The sequence below is a fragment of the Mobula birostris genome, chromosome 13, assembly GCF_030028105.1.
Source record: "Mobula birostris isolate sMobBir1 chromosome 13, sMobBir1.hap1, whole genome shotgun sequence".
In the NCBI taxonomy this organism is placed as follows: domain Eukaryota; kingdom Metazoa; phylum Chordata; class Chondrichthyes; order Myliobatiformes; family Myliobatidae; genus Mobula; species Mobula birostris.
The window spans coordinates 53,451,112-53,471,332 of NC_092382.1; the positions used below are offsets into that span (position 1 = coordinate 53,451,112).

At 45.9% G+C, this 20,221-nt stretch overlaps 2 protein-coding genes across 3 annotated transcripts in view; both read left to right on the forward strand.

The window, feature by feature from the left end:
• Window positions 1-6,810, forward strand: part of LOC140206847 (uncharacterized) — a 69,082-nt gene extending 62,272 nt beyond the window's left edge. The window contains exon 5 of the mRNA XM_072275096.1: window positions 4,377-6,810. Coding sequence (XP_072131197.1) covers window positions 4,377-6,201 — 1,825 coding nt within the window. The 3' untranslated portion in view covers window positions 6,202-6,810. The remainder of the gene's footprint in view (window positions 1-4,376) is intronic.
• Window positions 6,811-13,685: 6,875 nt separating this feature from the next.
• Window positions 13,686-20,221, forward strand: part of LOC140206844 (NACHT, LRR and PYD domains-containing protein 3-like) — a 33,062-nt gene continuing 26,526 nt past the window's right edge. Inside the window, exons 1-2 of one of the 2 annotated variants that reach the window (XM_072275093.1) lie at window positions 13,686-13,836; window positions 17,439-17,605. The gene's annotated coding sequence lies outside the window, so the exon portion shown is untranslated. The remainder of the gene's footprint in view (window positions 13,837-17,438; window positions 17,606-20,221) is intronic. The other variant, XM_072275094.1, reaches the window with a different exon arrangement.

Consider the following 20,221-nt stretch of genomic DNA (forward strand, 5'->3'; position numbering starts at 1 on the left):
GAGGTATGGACATGGAAGCGGTGCTTGCGGAAACTTTTAATGGTGCCCTGGTTACCCATAAAGCCGGGAGTTGGAAATTTAGCCGTCGCTGAAGCACCGATCACATTCGCAGCCGTCAGGATTGCGCATTTTCCCGAATATCACTCATGCGCGCAATACACAAAGGCCTCGGGAGGATCGGCAAGAGGTAAGAGAGAATCTCCGGGCGGGATTTTAATACCGACTTCAGGACAATTGATGTGAGATGCGGATACCGTGACCCGCAATCCCGGGACAGTCCTGCTCTCGACCCTCTCTCTCAGCCCCACGATCTGCACACGGGCCCCAGGGAGCTTCCGGCTGATGAGGGAATGGGAACCGCTGGATCTCTCAGACAGAGCTGAGCTCCAGCTATCTAAATGCAAGGATTGGGAACTCTGGGAAAGGGAACATAATCTTTTACATCACCAGGTGTGTTCTACTTCCAATCACAAACAAGAGAAAATCTGCAGATGCTGGAAATGCAAGCAACGCACACAAATTGTTGGAGGAACTCAGCATTAGTACTCTTTTCCATAGATGCTGCCTGCCCTGCTGAGTTCCTCCAGCATTTTGTGTGTTTTGCTTGTTCTACCTCCTCTTGTTCTGGACTTTTCCACCCGTGAGAACATGTTTTGACCCACTCTGTCTGGGTACATAATGATATCAAACACCTTTGCACTGGGCAACAAGTAGCTTTCACATCACAAATGTGCCAGACTCCAATGGGACAGACTACTGCCCTTCCTTTCATATTCATTGACATTGCCATCAATGAGTTTACCACTGTCAGTCACCTGGGGGAGGGTTCAGGGGAAATATTTATGTACAAAACAGAAACTGGTGTTACCTGTGTGTATTGTGGTGACGCAAAAGTTGCTGGAGAATTTGCAAGTGGGAAGAAGTGGAGCGATATTTGAAAAAATGACTTTTCATAGCATCAGTTAGCAAGCAAGTCACGTATGGACGGTGTTCAAATGCTCTGTCGAGAAAATCCTTCATTATCCACTACAGGCCTGCTACATAGGTTGTGTGAGAGTGCAGATGAAGTCAATCAAACCCAGAGCAGATAAAAATTATTATTGACAGTGATATTGGAGTTGGAGCTGGGAATGAATGAATTCTGGATTAATCAGGAGTCGGAGGGGTGATTGATATGACATTGAACAGAGGTGAGTTACACCCAAGGTGTAGGACACATGAAACTGGGTGAGAGTCAGGAAGGGGAATGAGGTTAAGTAGCCATCGCAGAGTACAGTACTCTTGTGGCCATCCCCCACAACAACAGGTAGACCATAGAAAGGGTGCAGAGGAAATTTACAAGGACTTTGTGTCAATTAGGGAGCATGGTTTATGAGAATAAGTTGAGTGATCTCAGCCTTTTATCCTTGGAGCGATGGAGGATGAGAGGTGACCTGATGGAGGTGTACGAGATAATGAGAGGCATTGATCATGTGGATAGTCAGATGCTTTTTCCCAGTGCTGAAATGGCAAGCACGAGAGGGCATAGTTCTAAGGTGCTTGGAAGTGGGTACAGAGGAGACATCAGGGGTAAGTTTTTTTTTATGCAGAGAGTGGTGAGTGCATGGGATGGGCTGCTGGCGGTGGTGGTGGAGGCAGAAACAATAGGGTCTTTTAAGAGACTCCTGGATGGCTACATGGAGCTTAGAAAAATAGAGGGCTATGGGTAAGCCCAGGTAGTCCTAAGCCAGGGTCATGATCGGCACAGCTTTGTGGGCAGAGGGGCCTGTATTGTGCTGTAGGTTTTCTGTGGTCTATATATTCTACCACTTTAGAAACTGTTGGAGGTGGGGGGGGGGGTTACCTGGCAGAGGAAAGTCAAAGGGGTGATGTGGGTTCAGTAGTTAGGGTACCAGAACTAGAAGGGGACTAATGTCGTAGTGGTAAGGCTTGCTGGTGCTAGTGTGGTGGAGACAGGCTGGGTTAAACTGAAGTTGTAGTGGGAATGGGAGCCAGAATGACAGAACAGATAGTGGAGAGGGTGAATTGAATTGAATTGACTTTATTACTTACATCCTTCACATACATGAGGAGTAAAAATCTTTATGTCACATCTCCGTCTGAATGTGCAACGTGCAATTTTTAGTAAGTTATAATAGAACACGACAGTCACTATAACTTAGAAATGCAATTGTATCAGCATGAATTAAGCAGTCTGATGGCCTGGTGGAAGAAGCTGTCCCGGATCCTGTTGGTTCTGGCTTTAATGCTGCGGTACTGTTTCCCAAATGGTAGCAGCTGGAACAGTTTGTGGTTGGGGTGACTCGGGTCCCCAATGATCCTTCGGGCCCTTTTTACACTCCTGTCTTTGTAAATGTCCTGAATCATGGGAAGTTCACAACTGCAGATGTGCTGGGCTGTACACACCACTCTACAAAGTCTGTGATTGAGGGAAGTACAGTTCCCATGCCAGGCAGTGATGCAGCCAGTCAGGATGCTCTCAATTGTGTCCCTGCAGAAAGTTCTTCAGATTGTGGGCTGCATTTCAAACTTCTTACAACCGTCTGAGGTGAAAGAGGCACTGTTGTACAGACCACATGAGATCCTCTGCGATGTGTCTGACGAGGAACTTAAAGCTGTTCACCCTCTCAACCCCAGATCCATTGGTGCAAATATGGGTTAGCCTGTCTCCATTCTTCCTGTAGTCCACAATCAGCTCCTTTGTTTTTGTGACAATGAGAGAGAGGTTGTTTTCTTGACACCAGACACCTCAGGGCATGGAATGTGATATTGTAGCTATTGCTGGGACTTGTTTGCACCCAACAATCTGAGGAATTCAGAGAAATAAATTTGTGGAGAGATCACAGACTATGCCAAGAAAGAATGCTTCATATAGTGAGCGATTTTAAATTCCCAAAGATTACTGGGGCTCCCGTATATAAAAGGACTGGATAGGTAGAGTTTGTCAAATGTGCCTGAAGTCAGCACGTAGAACTCCCGACATAGAAGTGTGCAATAAGCTATTAGAAAATAATCCAGGGCTAGTAACAGAAATTAGTGTATCGGAACACTTTGTATGTAGTGATCATAATGTCATGAGATTCCAAGTTAATATAGAAAAAATGAGGACTGAACCATGGGTTCAATTCTCAATTGGAGAAAGGTCAATTTTGATGGTATCAGAAAGGATCTGACAAGTGTGGATTGGCACAGGCTGTTTTCTGACAAAGGAGTACTTGGTAAGTGGGAGGCCTTCAGAAGTGAAGTTTTGAGGGTTAGGGTTTGTATGTGCCTGTCAAAGTAAAAGTTGAAAGGTAGCTGGTGCAGGGAACCTTGGTTTTCAAGAGATATCGAGGCCCCAGATATTTTGTTCCTCTAAATGCCTCAGACTGTTGGGTGCTACAAAGACTCATTAATGACTACAATAATCATAATTCCACGCCCTGAGATCATCTGACATTTTTTTTTAGTCAGCTTCTGTTGCTTTCTAAAAGCTTCCTAGCAGTTTTTGCTCTTTTGTTTGGCCTCTCTTTGGTTCTTATGTTGGCTTAGGCTTCTCACTTTAGCCTCCGTTGTGTCCTCCTGCCTTTACAATGCTTCCACTTCTTTGGGATGTATCAATCACTCAGCTCCTGAATTGCTCGCAGAAACTCCAGCCATTGCTGCTCCATTGTCATTCCTACCGTATCCCTTCCAAACAAGTTTGGCCAGCTTCTCTGCCACAGAAACATGGAGAATGTCAATACAGAACCATGCCCACTCTGGACGATCAGAACGGTAATCTATATGAGGAGACAAAATAGATGGGGGAGATTTAAAATTTTTTTTTTGCATCTCTATTTTTCAGGAGTTGGACACAGAGTCTATAGAAGTGAGGCAAAGCAGCATCAACTTCATGGACCCTGTACAGATTACACAGGTGGAGGTGTTTCCTGTCTTAAGGCAAATTACCGTGAATAAATCCCCAGGCCCTGACAAGTTGTTCCCTGGGACCCTGCGGAAGACAAGTGCAGAAATCGTCAGGGCCCAAGCACAGTGTGATGTCAGATCACATCTTGGTGACTAAAGTGATCTCATCTGAAATGTTGCCTTCACCCACTGATGTATTTTGTAAATCTTTTCACAGGTTAAGCACGGCAAGGAATTTGTCTCCCAGAATCTCAGAGACAACACGCCAGTGTTGCCCTTCTTGTCCATTAAGAAGTGGATCGAGGGATTCACTCAGTCATCTGAACTGAAAGTCCATCAGCAATTCCACACTGGGACACGGCCACTCACTGTTCTGTATGTGGGAAGGGAATTAGTCAGTCATCCCACCTGCGGACACATCAGTCAGTTCACACTGGGCAGAGGCTGGCCACCTGCTGAATTTGTGGGGAAGGATTCACTCGATCATCTGACCTAATGGCTCATCAGCGAATTCACACCGGGGAACGGCCATTCACCTGCTCGGACTGTGGGAAGGGATTCACTCGCTCATCAAACCTACTAGCTCACCAAACAGTTCACACTGGGGAGAGGCCGTTCACCTGCTCAGAATGTGGGAAGGGATTCGCTCGCTCATCCAACCTGCAGGCACACCAGGCAGTTCACACAGCGGAGAGGCCGTTTACCTGCTCAGACTGTGGGAAAGGATTTATTCTGTCATCTCAACTGAAGGTACATCAGCGAATTCACACTGGGGAGAGGCCATTCACCTGCTCAGACTGTGGGAAGGGATTCATTCTGTCATCTCAACTGAAGGTGCATCGGCAAATTCACACTGCGGACAGACTGTTCACCTGCTCAGACTGTGGGAAGGGATTCACTCGGTCATGTCAACTGAAGGTACATCAGCGCATTCACACTGGGGAGAAGCCTTTCACCTGCTCAGAGTGTGGGAAAGGATTCACTCAGTCATCCCACCTACAGGCACACCAGTCAGTTCACACTGGGAAATGGCCGTACACCTGCTCAGACTGTGGGAAAGGATTCACTAGGTCATCTGGCCTAAAGACACACCAATCAGTTCACACTGGAGTGTGGCCATTCACCTGCTCAGAATGTGGGAAGGGATTCTCTCAATCATCCAACCTTCTGGCTCACCAGTCAGTTCACACCAGGGAGAGGCCATTTACCTGCTCAGACTGTGGGATGGGATTCACTTCATCATCTAACCTACTGAGACACCAGTCAGTTCACACTGGGGAGAGGCCGTTCACCTGCTCGGATTGTGGGAAGACATTCACTCAGTTATCCAGCCTACAGACACACCAGACAGCCCACACTGGAAAGAAGCCATTCACCTGCTCAGACTGTGGAAGAGGATTCACTCACTCATCCACCCTACGGAGACACCAGTCAGTTCACACAGGGGAGTGGCCATTCACCTGCTCAGACTGTGGGAAGGGATTCATTGGGAGATTTCAACTGAAGGTTCATCGAAGAGTTCACACTGGGGAGAGGCCATTCACCTGCTCAGACTGTGGGAAGGGATTCACACAGTTAGCTAGCCTACAAGCACATCAGTCAGTTCACTCTGGGGAGAAGCCATTTACCTGCTCGGATTGTGGGAAGAGATTCACTCAGTCATCTCAACTGAAGGCACATCAGCAAGTTCACACTGGGGAGAGGCTGTTCACCTGCTCAGACTGTGGGAAGGGATTCACTTTGTCATCTCACCTGCTGACACATCAGTCAGTTCACACTGGGGAGAGGCTGTTCACCTGCTCAGATTGTGGGAAGAGATTCACTCAGTTATCCAGCCTGCAGACACACCTGGCATCCCACACAGGGAAATGGCTGTTCAACTGCCCAGACTGCGGGAAAGGATTCAATCACTCATCCACCCTCCAGAGACACCAGTCAGTCCACACTGGAGTATGGCCGTTCACATGCTCAGACTGTGGGAAGGGATTCACCCGGTCATTTCAACTGAAGGTACATCAGAGAGTTCACACTGGGGAGAGGCCATTCACCTGTTCGTTGTGTGGGAAGGGATTCACACAGTTAGCTAGCCTACAAGCACACCAGTCAGTTCACACTGGGGAGAAGCCATTTACCTGCTTAGACTGTGGGAAAGGATTCACTCAATCATGCCACCTGAAGCTGCATCAGCGAGTTCACACTGGGGAGAGGCCATTCATCTGCTCAGTGTGTGGGAAGGGATTCACTCGGTCATCCGACCTATTGGCACACCAGGCAGTACACATTGGAAAGAGGCCATTCACCTGCTCAGACTGAAGGAAGGGTTTCACCCATCTATTTGGTCTAAGGGACACCAGTAAGTTCACACAGCGGAGATGCTGTTCACCTGCTGTGACTGTGGAAGGTGTTCAGTCATGTATGTAACTTTATGACACACTACTGTAGTCAGAAAAGTTTTAAGTTTATGAATTCTGCAATTATTGCTGCTGCTCACCACACCCAGTTCTGCACCCTGGTCACTGGGCATGGGAGAAGTTTCTTCTACTGCATATTCACCTTTAATGGGACTGGAGTTTAATATTCTGGATCTGTGACAAATAAATCAGTTCTGTTTTAAACTCTGTCTCCGGTACTTAGTGAAACAACACCATAAGATACCACGTAACGTGTGTTCTACTGCTGCTGATACTTTTACTGGGTTGTGTGTACGTGACACTGGGAAGAGTTCTCCAACTCTCAGTCAGGTGCTCCACATTTCCTTGTCACTATCTTGTCTGCTCAGATCGTTGGGATGTCTCCCATGGAGGGTCATACTCATTCGACTGGTTAATGTTTTTTTCCATTGTGATGATTCCTTTTTCTGAGTTGGCCTCTCATTTAAGTTTTCTGGTCTGTATTTCTTATCACGATGGCATACACACACCTGGAGTGCTGAATCCTGTTCATTTTTGATGAAAGTAGATACTTAGAAGTTTTATCTGACTGTTGTGTGATTTTTTTTTTTTTCGTGTGTGTTACTTCTCTTCCTCCTGTCCAAGGTAATGTTAATCTAAGTGGGTTTGAGTGTAAATAGTCTATTCTAAACTTTTCTAAAGTTCTTATTTATCTTTGTAAATTTGACTGATTGAAATGGGACCAAGATATTTTTTTTATTTCAAAAAAAAGTCAATTGATGAAGATGTTTATTGCCTTTGTTGAATTTGTTAACTATTGAGCTCTGTTTGGCAGTTTTTAAAAAAATTTTGAACTAAATTTTGTTAAAGGTTTTCCCTATTTTGCACTACTTTCTATTTTCTTTGCTTGTTGATATTCCAGATATGTGGGTGTCAAGAGTCCCAATGAAGGGTCTTGGCCCGAAATGTTGATTCCCATCCATAGATGCTGCCTGACATGCTGAGCTCCTCCAGCACTTTGTGTGTAGTTCACTAGATTTCTAGCATCTGCAGGTCCTCTTGTTTCCCAGATACTTACATGTTTCTTAAAAGAACAAGCTGGTAGTGGGGTTGTGTGGATCTGTTGGTAAAATATTAAACAAAATCATTAGAAAGAAGTGGCATAGGGTCGGAAGGTGTAGAATCTGTGGGTAGATTTAAGGAGTAGCAAATGTAAAAAAAAAAAAAATCCCTGATGGGAATTGTATAGAGACCTACAAACAGCAGTGAGTATGTGGTCCACAAAATAAAATGGGAGATAGAAAATGCGTGCCAAAAGGGCAATGTTACAATAGTCATGGCGGATTGTCATGCGGGTGATTAGGAAAATTAGGATGATGTTGGTCTCAAGAGGAGGAATTCCTAGAATGCCTGCAAGATGCTTTTTTAGAGCAGCTCATGGTTGAGCCCACTTGGTGATCAGCTATTCTGGATTGGGTGTTGTAATGAAGCGGAATTAATTAGGTCTCTTAAGTTCAAAGAACCCTTAGGGGCAAGTGATCTTAATATGATCAAATTCACCCTGACATTAGAGAAGGAGAAGGTAAAGTCAGGTGTGGAATAAAGTGAACTAGAGAGGCATGACAGCAGAATTGGTCAAACTGGTTTGAGAAGAATACGGGCAGGGATGAAACAGAGCAGCAATGGCTGGAATTTCTGGAAGCAATTCGGAAAGCACAGGATATACAAATCACAGAGAGGAAGTAATATTCTGAAGGTAAGGTAACAAAACTGTGACTGATATGAGAAACCAAAAAACAACATAAAAACCAAAGAGAGGGCATGGAGCAAAAATTACTGGGAAGTTAGAGGATTGGGAAGCTTTTAAAAACCAACAGAATGCAACTGAAGTAATTAAGAAGGAAAAGATGAAATACATAGGTGAGCGAGCCAGTAATATTAAAGAGGATGCCAAATTTTTCTTCAGGTACATATGGTGTAAAAGAGAGGTGGAAACCACTGGGAAATGATGCTGGAGAGGTAGTAATGGGGTGGGGGTGCAAGGTGATGGCAGATGAACTGAATAAGTATTGTACATCACTCTTATCTGTCGGAGACACTGGCAGGAATATGAAAGTCCCAGATGTCAGTGGTCAGAATGTGTAAAGTTACGTTACTCGGGAGAAGTTTCTTGGGAAACAGAGATGGTCTGAAGGTAAATAGATCACCTGGACCAGATGGTGAACACGGCAGAGATCTGAAAGAGGTGGCTGAAGGGATGTGGAGGCATTAGCAATCATCTTTCGAGATCTTACCCCCACTATCCGAAATCTCCTCTCCTCACCCACCCTCCCAACTCCAGTCCTGTCCCCGCTTGCAGGGCAACAGTCTGCCGGTGTTTGCCCCCCAATGTGGTGAATCGCCACCACCGTGGGCTCAGACATTTCCACAGATGAGCCCCTCCTGTCCCCACCGGGACAAACATCCTGTCCGCCCCCTCTCTCACCGTCTTCATCCTCTCCCTCCCCGGGGAACCGGCATCAAACCGACGGGCCGAGCGGTCTCCTCCTACCTCTCAGCGATACATCAGACTCCGGCCGCAGGAGACGCTTCACAAACGCCCCAACTTCCCTCGGAGGGAAATGGAAATAAATCAGAAAGCGGGCATTTACTTTGGGGTTTGTTCCTCTTTGAGAAGAGATGCCAGCGGGGTAACGCCCTCTCGGCTGGTCCGCCTCCGCTATTGGGTGTAACCAGTGATTGACATCGCCTCGGGCCAATGACTACAGCGCAGCGGAGGTGAGGGGTGGAGGGGTCTCGTGGTCGGTAGCTCAGCCGTTAAACTGCCTCAGCGAGAGCGCAGCAGCTCATGTGTGACGTCGATACGCGCGAGGGGAACCATGTGTGACGTCAGGCGGGTGGTGGAGCGCTGGTATTTAAAAACACCTCAATGGACATTTCTTATGATTTCAGTGGGACAACAACATTAATCTCGGGTTTCATCACTGAATCCAGTGTTGTGAGATGTAAAGTCCCCTGTTATGTGTCCGGCTGTGCCGTGTTGTTGGTGGAGTGGGCAGCGTGGTGTTTGTCTCGATTCGGGTCACAACACCAGAATTGCCAGCGGGGTCCACACACAGTGTATTAGTGACCAGAAAACCTCCCGTCCCTGCAGTCTTTGTCTCCTGGTAAACTCAACACCCTGACAATGTGGATCATAGATACCCCTTCCTCTCAGAGTCAGGGAATCATTCTGACAGCTGATCAAAGAGAGGAATTATATTTATTGGTCATTAAAGTTCACCCAGATTCGTTTGGACGGATTTGATGTGGAGTTCGGGGGTCACAGTGAAAGGGCCGGACGGCCGAACTCCCCCCGTTGTCCAAACATCCTTCCAGGTGAGATTTTGATCTTTGCTCCATTATCTCTCTTGGGTAATCTTCGTAAAAGCGGAGATCAGTTTCCATAAATCTAAAAACTCTCTGTTTTCTTGCTTGTCGCATTATTTGATCTTTAATTTTAAAGTGATGAAAGCAAACCAGAACAGATCTTGGTTTATGAGAATCCTTCAATTTCGAAGTAAATGCCTTGTGTGCCCTTTCTATAGCAGGCGGCTTTGATAGAATGGTAGGAAATAAAGTGTGGAAAAGCTTACCAAAGTAAGCAGTTAAATCTCCATCTTCAGCTCCTTCCTGCAGCCCAACAGTTCGTATATTCTTTCGGCGAGCCCTAGTTTCCAGGTCTATAATCTTATTTTGTTATCTTTGCAAATGAGTTGTAGCTTCAGGCAACTTCTGCTTAGTTATCTTCAATTCCTCTTCATGTGTAATAACTTGAGTTTCCAGGTCTTTATGTTTTCCCAGAAATGACTTCATTTCATTACTATTCTTTTCCAGTGGATCTTTAAATCATCCATTCTGATTCTTAATTGAATTCAGTGTCCGAACGATATCTTCAGCCCACGATGGCATTTCATCAGATCTTTGCTTTTGCACCTTTCCTTTCCCATTACCTTTATCACTAGGTTCAGGTAAATTCTTCCCACTTTTTGTAGACATAGACATATTGTTTCCCCCTCAAGAATCAGCAAATAAAAATTTTAAATTCAAAGTTTAAACTAGGCGAAGAGAAAGAAAACTAAGAGCAGCACAAAATTACTGCTGCTTCATTTGCAGACGGGGCGGTCCTCGCCTGCAGGAAATTCATGCAGGTGTACAGGATGATGAGAGGCATTGGTCGTGTGGAGAGGCTTTTTCCCAGGGCTGAAATGCCTAACACGAGGGTGCATAGATTGAAGCTCCTTGGTAGTCGGTACAGAGGAGATGTCAGAGCTAAGTTTTTACACAAAGAGTGGTGTGTGTGTGGAATGCACTGCCAGCAACGGTGATAGAGGCGGATGCAATCGGGTCTTTTAAGAGACTCTTAGATAGATACATGGAGATTAGGAAAATAGGTAGGGTAATTCTAGGCAGTTTCAAGAGTAAGTTACATGGTTGTCACAACATTGTGGGCCAAAGGGTCTGTAATGTGCTGTAGATTTCTATGATTCTATGAAATTCAAGGGAAATCTCCTATCCCACGGAGTTGCAACCTGTCATCACAGGGACAGTGACAGCGGAGCAGCAGGGATAGATTTTGATATACTGATATGGAACGGAAATATGGGCGAGGACCAGATGGGCCGAGTGGCCTCTCTAGTGTACATTGTGAGTGTAGTAAAGACAGTATGTACCTGAGACACGGGATTTGATACAGAACTGATTTATCTTTCACAGATCCACAATATTAAACACCAGTCTAGTTTAAGGCTAACATCAGCAGAACAGACTCCTCCAATGCTCAGTGACCAGGGGTCAGTCCTGGGTGCGATGAGCAACTGCAAGAACTGCAGAATCTGACAGTAACAGTCCCTCATGAACCTGCATCTGCCTTCAGTCACCAGATCTATACATTGCAACAGTACAGTGACCTGAATAGCGACAAAACAATAACTGTAACAAAGCATTATGACTGCAGAGAAAGTGCAGTGCAGATAGACATATGGTACAGGGTCACGTTGATTTACATTGTAGGGTCGAGTCCATTTTATCATTCATTTGGCTTATAACCGCAGACAGGAAGCCGTCCTTGAGCCTGGTGGTACGCGCTTTAAGGCTTTTGTATCTCTTCCCCGATAGGGGAGTGGGTTTGCAGCAAGAATGTCCAGGTTGTGAGGATCTTTGAGTACATGGCCTGCTTTTCCGAGACAGGGGAAGTGCAGGAAGAGTCCATGGAGGGGAGGTTTGTTTCTCTGATGTTCTCTGCTCTCCAAAGTTCTCTGCAGTTCCTTGCAGTCATGGGCAGAGCAGTAGCCATACGAAGGCGTGAAGTATCGACAAGAAGCTCAGAGACCTCGGCCTTCACCCTGCCTTGTGTAGCTGGATCCTGGACTTCATGTCAGATCGCCGGCAGGTGGTAAGAGTGGGCTCCCTCACCTCTGTCTCTCTGACTCTCAGCACACATACCCCACAGGGTTGTCTCCTTGGCCCCCTACTTTACTCTCTGTGCACCCATGACTTTTGTTGCCACCCACAGTGCCAATCTGCGAAAGAAATTCACTGACGACACTACATTGACTGGCCTAATCTCAAATAATAACGAGGCAGCCTACAGAGAAGAAGTCATCACCCCGACACAGTGGCGTTAAGAAAACAACTTCTCCCTCATGGTGACAAAAACAAAGGAGCTGGTTGTGGACTGCAGGAGGAATGGAGACAGGGACCAAAATTCAACATTTCCAAGTCTGTTATTGACACGAAATGCACATTTTAATATTGATCACGACACAATGTATTTTATACATTGTTAATGACATAAAACATATTTATAGATTGTTACTGACAGAGATCGTATAATTTGTGTTCCGTGTGTTATCTGAATGTACTCGCCTGTGATGCTGCCACAAGTCAGTGTTTCTCTGTACCTGTACCTTCCCGTACTTGTACACTTGGCAATAAATTCAATGGGACCTGAGATATCTCAGTGAGATTTGATTAGTGATGATCATCTTGGCAGCTCGGTTGGTCGAATGTATGAGACGGTACACTGTTAAATGCAAAACCCTGAACAGAGGGATCTTAGACTCCAAGTTCATCGCTCCCTGAAAGAGACTGCACAGATTGATCCGGTGGTTAAGAAGGCAAATGGCGTGGTTGTCTTTATTAGTTGAAGCACTGAGTTGAAAAGTCGGGAAGTTGTGTTGCGGCTGTTGCGAGCCTGCGGTCGGACTGTGACTGTGTCTTTAAGAGCGCCGGAGTGAGGAGGCGGGGCTATGACGTCAGTCACAGGCTGACGGCGCTAACTGTGGATTTAACCATAAGAGAGAGAGAGCGATCTGCAGACAGGCAGTCGGCCAGTCTAAAGAGAGAGAGAGAGAGAGAGACTGGAAAAGCTGATAGCTTCAGTTTGTCGCAGCTGAGGCTCGGAAATCTCCTATGCTCTTGATCATCGGTACAGGGAACCACAACGAATGTGTGTGGCTATCACTTCGTATAATCCATAGGAGTGGATTTTGGAATATCTTGGGGGACCGCTTGTGTGGTAACCCCTGGAAGACGGTATTCCTGTGACAGGTCACTTTCGCTGATAACTCGTATGTGGACGGATTCAACGGATAAGAACTTCGACGACGGTTATTTTGATGTAACGGCCTTTTCTCTACGTTTCACCCTGGATTACAAATATCTCTCTCCCATCATTTATTCCATGGATTACTGAATTTTCCTACTTTACCTTCTCAAGACTCTAAACTTTGCTCCCTCGGGCTCGATAGTTTGGGAGCAATATTTACACAATACTGTTAACTTTTCTTTATTTCGTTGTTACTATATTTTTAGTAGATACTAATAAAGATAGTGGTTTTAACATCAAAACCAGATTCCAGTGTGAACTCTGTTGCTGCTGGATCGTTTCTAAAACGTTACAGTTCGTAACACAGCTTTATAAAACTAGTTAGACCACATCTGGAGTGTCTCATACAGTTCTTGTCGTCCCCATTCTCGGAAGGATGTCGGGGCTTTGGAGAGGGCGCAGAAGAGTTTACCAGGATACTGCCTGTTTTAGAGGGCATGAGTTATAACGAGAGGTTTCACAAACCGGGGGTTATTTTCTCCAGAGTGGCGCAGGCTGGTGTGAGACTGGATAGACGTTTGTAAGATGATGAGAGGTAGAGACAGAGTGGACAGAAGATATATTTTTCCTGGGGGTTGAAATGTCTAATACATTTAAGGTGAGAGGAGATGTGAGCGGCAAGTTTGTTTCTTTCTACGGAGTGGTGGGTAGCTGGAGTCTCTGCCTGGGGTGGGAGACACCCACCAGTCACGTGATCCCGTTTGTCCCACCTGTTTAACCGCAGATGGGCAGCCGAGGCCCCGCCCTCTGGATGATGCAACAATCACTTCGCGCATGCTCACTGTGTCCGGGTGGTCGGTTTTTTTTTCTGCTCAGTGCTGAAACGAATCGTCTACGCGATCGGCAAAGGCTCCTCGCCTCTTGGGTCGGGATCACTGTCTGCGGGCCGAAGATATCACTTTCCCAACGGTGAGTATTGAGACCGATCCCGAGCGGGGAGATCCGATGTTGGCCATGAGTCCCAAACTGAGGGCCAATTACTCATTTATTTTCCAGTTAGATGGGCTCGTCAGAAATGTGCAGACTTCACTTAATCTGCATTGAACGATCCAAACCAGGATCCCAGGCTGTCTATTTCCGCAGAATTGAATGGAATTCCCGCCAACAGGTCACGTGAGGCTGTGTGCCGCAGTTCTGCCCGCCTTCCGCTTTGTGACGCAAGATCACGTGGTGTGTGCTCCGAATCCCCGGATGGGTGATGATATTTCTCCATGTTGTGTTGTAAAATCTGATGTTGGCCACTGAGTCCCATTAACTTCCCCCAACTCGCCTCGCTTCCTGAGGCTCCTCGCATTTGTCATTGAGCTTCATGGCTGTCGTGTCTTCTACCTGTTTGGGGTGGGTGAAAAAGGAGAACATCCCAAATTGTGGGGATCTTTGATTTCACTGACAGACTGGGAACTCTAGAGGGGAGAATGGTTTCTGTGATGTGCACACGGCCAAGTGGTTAACCTGTTGAACTAGCAATCTGAAGGTCGTGAGTTCGAGCCTCAGTCCAAGCAGAGTGTTGTGTCCGTGAGCAAGGCACTTAACCACACATTGCTCCTGCACGTTAGGAGCCCAGCGACGGTGGTTGGTGCAGTATGCACAAGACAAGATCTGTATCCAAAGGTCTCTGCAGTTCCTCGCAGACACGGGCAGAGTAGTTACCATGCAAAAATGATAAGTGTCCGGATGGGAAATTTTCTATGGTGTGTTGATAAAAATTTGGTGAGGGTCAAAGTATATATGACTAAGTTCTTGTTGTTTGTTCTAACTTTGTTATTTTGCTATCTTTTATACAGTAGTGTGTACTATTCATTCAGTATCTGTGTATTGCTGGAGGACCATCAGTGATTGTCCTTGATCCCTTCTCCCACCTGATTCCATCTGCTCATCCCTGCCCATCTTGTTCAACCTCTGTCCAGTCTCCTAACCCCACCTCCCCTGGTTCAGCAATATACATCAGCCATCTGGGTTAACCTCAGTCCACCCTGTATCCTACCACCTCAGTATTATATATCAGCAATCTTTCTTCTAACCTTGTCTTCATTGTGAAGTGTTCATTTACACCTTTGGCCTCGCTGAGTTATTTCCAGAATCAGTTTTTGTTAGCTGGAATGCCAGAGGGTCATCAGGTACCAGTTCTGTTGTGTATTGGTGTGGAGATGCTAGTTATTGAATTGTGACTGGCTGACACACTGCAGCATTTTTACTGGCAGCAAACAGCACTGGGAGAGTTGGTGCTTGGACAATAATCCTGTGATATGGAACTGTTGGTGTTTTGGCTTTGACTTTGGTTAGTGCTTCTACAGGTGGGGCTGGATGTTCATCCTGCTGCAATGAAGCAGAAATTTCGAGCAGCTGGATATTGGTTGTGGGGAAATCCCGGATTGCACCACCCAGTGTGAGATGCGGGAACGATGTGTGAGACTCTCAGGGTGGGTAAGTGGCAGATTCAGCTGTGTGACTCTGTGAGGTTGGGTCCTGGGATATCACAGTTTTAGATCAAAGTAAAATGGACCTGGGGATCAAGCTGCCAGGGTTTATGAGGTGTTGAGTGAATATTCCTGGCCTGGGATCAGATGTTTGTCTCTGGAGTTCCTTTGGAAGCAATGGCTGTTAATCTGAGGAGAGAATGAGTTTGTATTCCATCCCTCACGAGGAGAGGCTGTGATTAAATGGGCTGTTCTGTGTTTGTACCGTTACGTACCCTGTAACTGGGTTGCCAAACCAGCAGAATTGGACCACTCATTGGAGTCTGGGTTACTAGGAACTAATAAAGTTTTAAAGAAATAAGTAACACAGTACTCTAATCGTAAGGACATAAATGCAACAGGTTAGCAATGATAATACACACATGTACACAGAATTAGGGTAATAGGAATCAAACCAAGCTCTATCGCAGTCTAGGGGTAAAATGATCAGTCTTAAGTGACGCAGAGTTCAGTTGAGCTTAGTGCAGTTCGCAGTAATCGCTGTTGTGCCGTTGGAGAGAGAGAGAGAAGGGGGGGGATGCAAATTTGATTCAGGCAGACCTTTGATGTTCTTCGCAGTTGGTTTCGAGCAGACCCTTTTATGTCTTCTATCCCGCTGTGGTCACCGACTGTGACCGCTCCGTTCCGGATACGACCGTTCTTCCGTGGTGATCCCGGCACCCAGGCAAGTGCGGACATTCACACCAGGCTCCCACCGATCGTACATTTACACCCTGTGAGTCTATGGTCGGTTCCCGCGAACCGACCTCCAAATCTCCCACCAACTTATGGGGGCACACCGCTCTTCCAGGGTCTCGTTATCTCATGATCTCGTGGTGTGTCCTGTGCCTTAGCGAACCTGTTCTTTTTATACCCCTGCAGAGGTATCGCCTGTCCATCAAACTTCAAACAGTTCAGGTTCATAGCAACCGGTCTGTCAATATTCTGAATTGTGTCTCTTTTCTGTTAATGTCTCTCTCCTCTCTCATTAACATTTTGAACGTTTCTCCATTGTCTCCCTTATCTCTCTCATTAGCTTCAATCATCTGATAACTTGGTTTGGCGTCACAGCACCAGTCAAAATAGACCTGGGGGTTCAGTGTTTGAACTGTGTTTGGAAATTCCTCCTTGCTGTTACCTGTCTGTCAGGCAGTGGAAATCAAACAGAAATTCAAGTTGCTGGAGATCTGCACTAAAAATGGGAAATTGTGAACCCATTCTGACAAAAGATTGTGAACCTGAATCGTTAAATTTGATGCTCTGCCCACAGCAGTTCCTTACCTGTTGAGTGATTCTGGTGATTCCAGTTTATTTTTATTACATTCACACTGGAATGGTTTACATTTCCTGATTGTCTGTTATACTTGGGAATGTGTTCAGTGTAGTTGTTGCTAACAAGATTCACATGAATAATCTCAGGAATGATCGGCTTTATGAATGAGGAGCATTTGATGGTTATGGGGCTGTGCTCAATGGAGGTCAGGCGGGGTGGTGAAAGGGGAGGTGGTTAAGTAAACCTACTGAATGCTGAAAAGCCTGGATACAGTGGACATGGAGAAGATGTTTCCATTCGACGGAGAGTCTGTGATCTGACAACACACTCAGAATAAAGATGCTTCCCTTTAAAACTGAGATGAGAAAAATTTCTTCAGCCAAAAGATGGCTGATCTGTGGAATTTGTTGCCACAGAGGTTGGTTGAGACTGTTAGTTGGGTATATTTATGACAGAGATTAATATATTTGTGATTGCTAAGTAGCTTCAGGGTTACAGGAGGAAGGCAAGAATACGGTGTTGGAATAAATCTCCGCCATGGTTGAGTGGTGGAGCAGACTCGATGGATCGAATCACCTTATTCTGTTCCTACATCTCATGTCTTACCATGACTGAATGATGACTCCTTCCTATTCCTTATCAGGTTTTGTGAGGTGTCAGGGACAATTACAGATTTGTTCACTGAGATCATTATATTTGTCTTCAATGTTTAGATTTCAGTGAGCAGAAATATTTGTTCTCCTTTGTATTGTTAACGTACTTCATTATCTTTCATGTTAAAGTTAGACCTGCGTTGAGAGATTTATTGGAAGAAAAACCCCAACTGGAAGCAAACCACGACTGAAGACGAGGGAACAGCAACAAGTGAACCAGCCTGAGGATTGAGAGCATCAACTGGAGAGAACCCATCTGACTCGGAGAATCCAGTGATTCATCAGGAGAAAGTTTGGTGAGTCTCATTTACTCAAACACTGGTCCTTTAGACATTACATAACTGTACAGAGTAAGGCAGGGAATAGTTGTGGTGAGACTGAATGTGCCCAGAAATACAAGTTATGCATCTGTCAGACCCAGTTGCAATCACTCCAGGTCTGGTAATGTACTGTCAGTATCCCAGCTCTTTAAACTCACACACGTTCCCTCAGTGTTTGCTCATTTGAAGAACTTGCATCTTCTGAAGTAGCTTTTGGTCGGTTCTGAGTGTGGAGAGGGAAAGAGGGCTGTTTATATTTACCATCTTTCAAAAAGAAGTAATTGTTTGAAATTACTTGTTGCACACTCACGATCCATACCCTGTACATTATCAACCAGATTATTGACATAGATGACAAGTAGCAATGGGTGTAACCCTGGGGAACTCCACGAGGCACGGGCCTTGACTCCAATAAACAGCCTCCCATCATCACCATCTGCTTCCTACCATCTTGCTGTTCCCAGACTCTGGGCTCTGTGACAAACACAATGTTAGCAGCAAGATTAGACAGTGATATAAAGGGAGATTTGTTGCTTCCAGAAAGCTGCCTGACACAATGGACCAGATCCTCCCTTGTTTACAACTTAATCTGGCCAAGGACCCATCCTCCCGGGTCACACTGTGTCCGATAACCCACATCCCCAACCTCCCTCCACCTTGCCAGTAGCCCCACAACTTTCCCACCATTTATCCCACACCCATACACATAAACAAATCCACTCTTACAGCTTGGGGAGCCAGAACGAACTGATCCTACATCCCCGGCCCAGACTGTCCAGCTGGCTGGCTCCGTCCTGGCCCTTTCCCACTGCATCCGCCCCTCGATTTACACAAACCCGAGATCATTCCCTTCCTCATCGCTGCCCAACCAGGAGATCCGCCAGCAACAGCTGGGGTTGGCCCTGTGCTGTGATTTGCAGGAGGTCCCCACGGCGCCACCAGTGGCCGGAGGTTGGAGGGACAACGTAGAGGATCTGGCTGTTCGGTTCTTTCACTGTGACACCCCCGAACTCTGCATTAACTCCATCCAGCCAAATCTGGACCAACTTTAACCACCAACAAATATAATTCCTCTCAGGGATCAGCTAACTGAATGATTCACTCATTTTTAGATGAAGGGGTACCTACACTGTTGGGGTGTTTAGATTGCCGGGAGACAAGGACCACAGGGACGAGAGGTCTTCAGTTAACTGATATGAACATGTCTTTACCCTGCTGGCAATTCCGGTGTATATTAGTAAAACTGTTGTTTCTGAAAATACTAAACAACGAGACACTGCACTGACTGAACCACCCCAGACCAGATCACTCTGGAAAGTCCTCCTCAGAAACATTGGGGCTTTGTGACCCAGCTCGAGAGATAGGTCACACTGCCCACTCTACGGACAACATGGTAGAGCAGGGCACCTGGCAGGGGACTTTAAATCACAAAACATTGGATTCAGTGATGAAACCCGTTGTTTCCTTCGTTGTCCTGCTGAAATTTAAAACATCCATTAAACAGCTCTCACCCACATGTGACATCACTCTGGCGCCCCACCTAAATCCATAAGTTATTGGAGCAGCATTGGGCCCAACACATCTGCTCTTCAATTTTATCATGGCTGTTCCAATTTTCTCAGTCCCAGTCTCCTTCCTTCTCCCTGTATCCCTTCATGCCCTGACCAGTCAAGGATCTAGCAACCTCTGCCTTAAATATCCACGGCTGCCTGTGGCAAAGAATTCCTCAGATTCACCACTCTCCGGCCAAAAAAAAACCCCTCATCTCCTTTCTAAGAGGATGCCCCTCTTCTGAGGCCAGTCTATAAACTCATCCAATATAGGAAACATCCTTTCCACATCCACTCGATCAAGGCCTTTCTTCATTCAAAGCCTTCATTTCCATCATCCAAATCATTGGCATATACAAATCGGTCCCAGCACCACTAGCAACCGGGGGTCAGTCAGTGAAGGCTGCCCGTATCTCCTTTTTTTCCTCCTGCCAATCAGCCACTGCCTTATCCATATTTGGATCTTTCCTGCAACACCATGGGCTCATAGCTTGTTAAGGAGCCTCATGTGTGGCACCTTGTCAAACACCTTCTGAAAATCCGGGTGCACAATATCAACCAATTCTCCTTTGAAGAAATAACCAAGCAGGATAAAGTATTCCAACAGAATTGTCATTTCAAAGTGTGTCAATGGGGCAGATTGTGTTGTGTGTCCAGGAATGATTCCTGTCATAGTCTGTGGATGGGCCAACTGGAGAAGATGCCATACTGTGTTTAGTACTAGGCAATGATGCTGGTCAGATGGGTGACCACAACACCCCAACTTTTATAATGATCATGGACAAGGATGGTAGCAGATGATATGGGACAGTATTTAATGATGGATAATTACAATGGTAGTCATAGCAACTTGGGAGGATAAACTGGAAAAAACATTTTGTCAGGGCATTGCACAATGGAACTGGGAAGTTGTTTCTGGAACACTGATATGGGGTTCTGGATAGATTCGTCCCACAGACAGGGAAAGAATGTTCATATAAACGAACCATGGTTCACAAGAGATGCGGACCTTTAGGAAAAATGAAGTATTATTCAGTTTTAG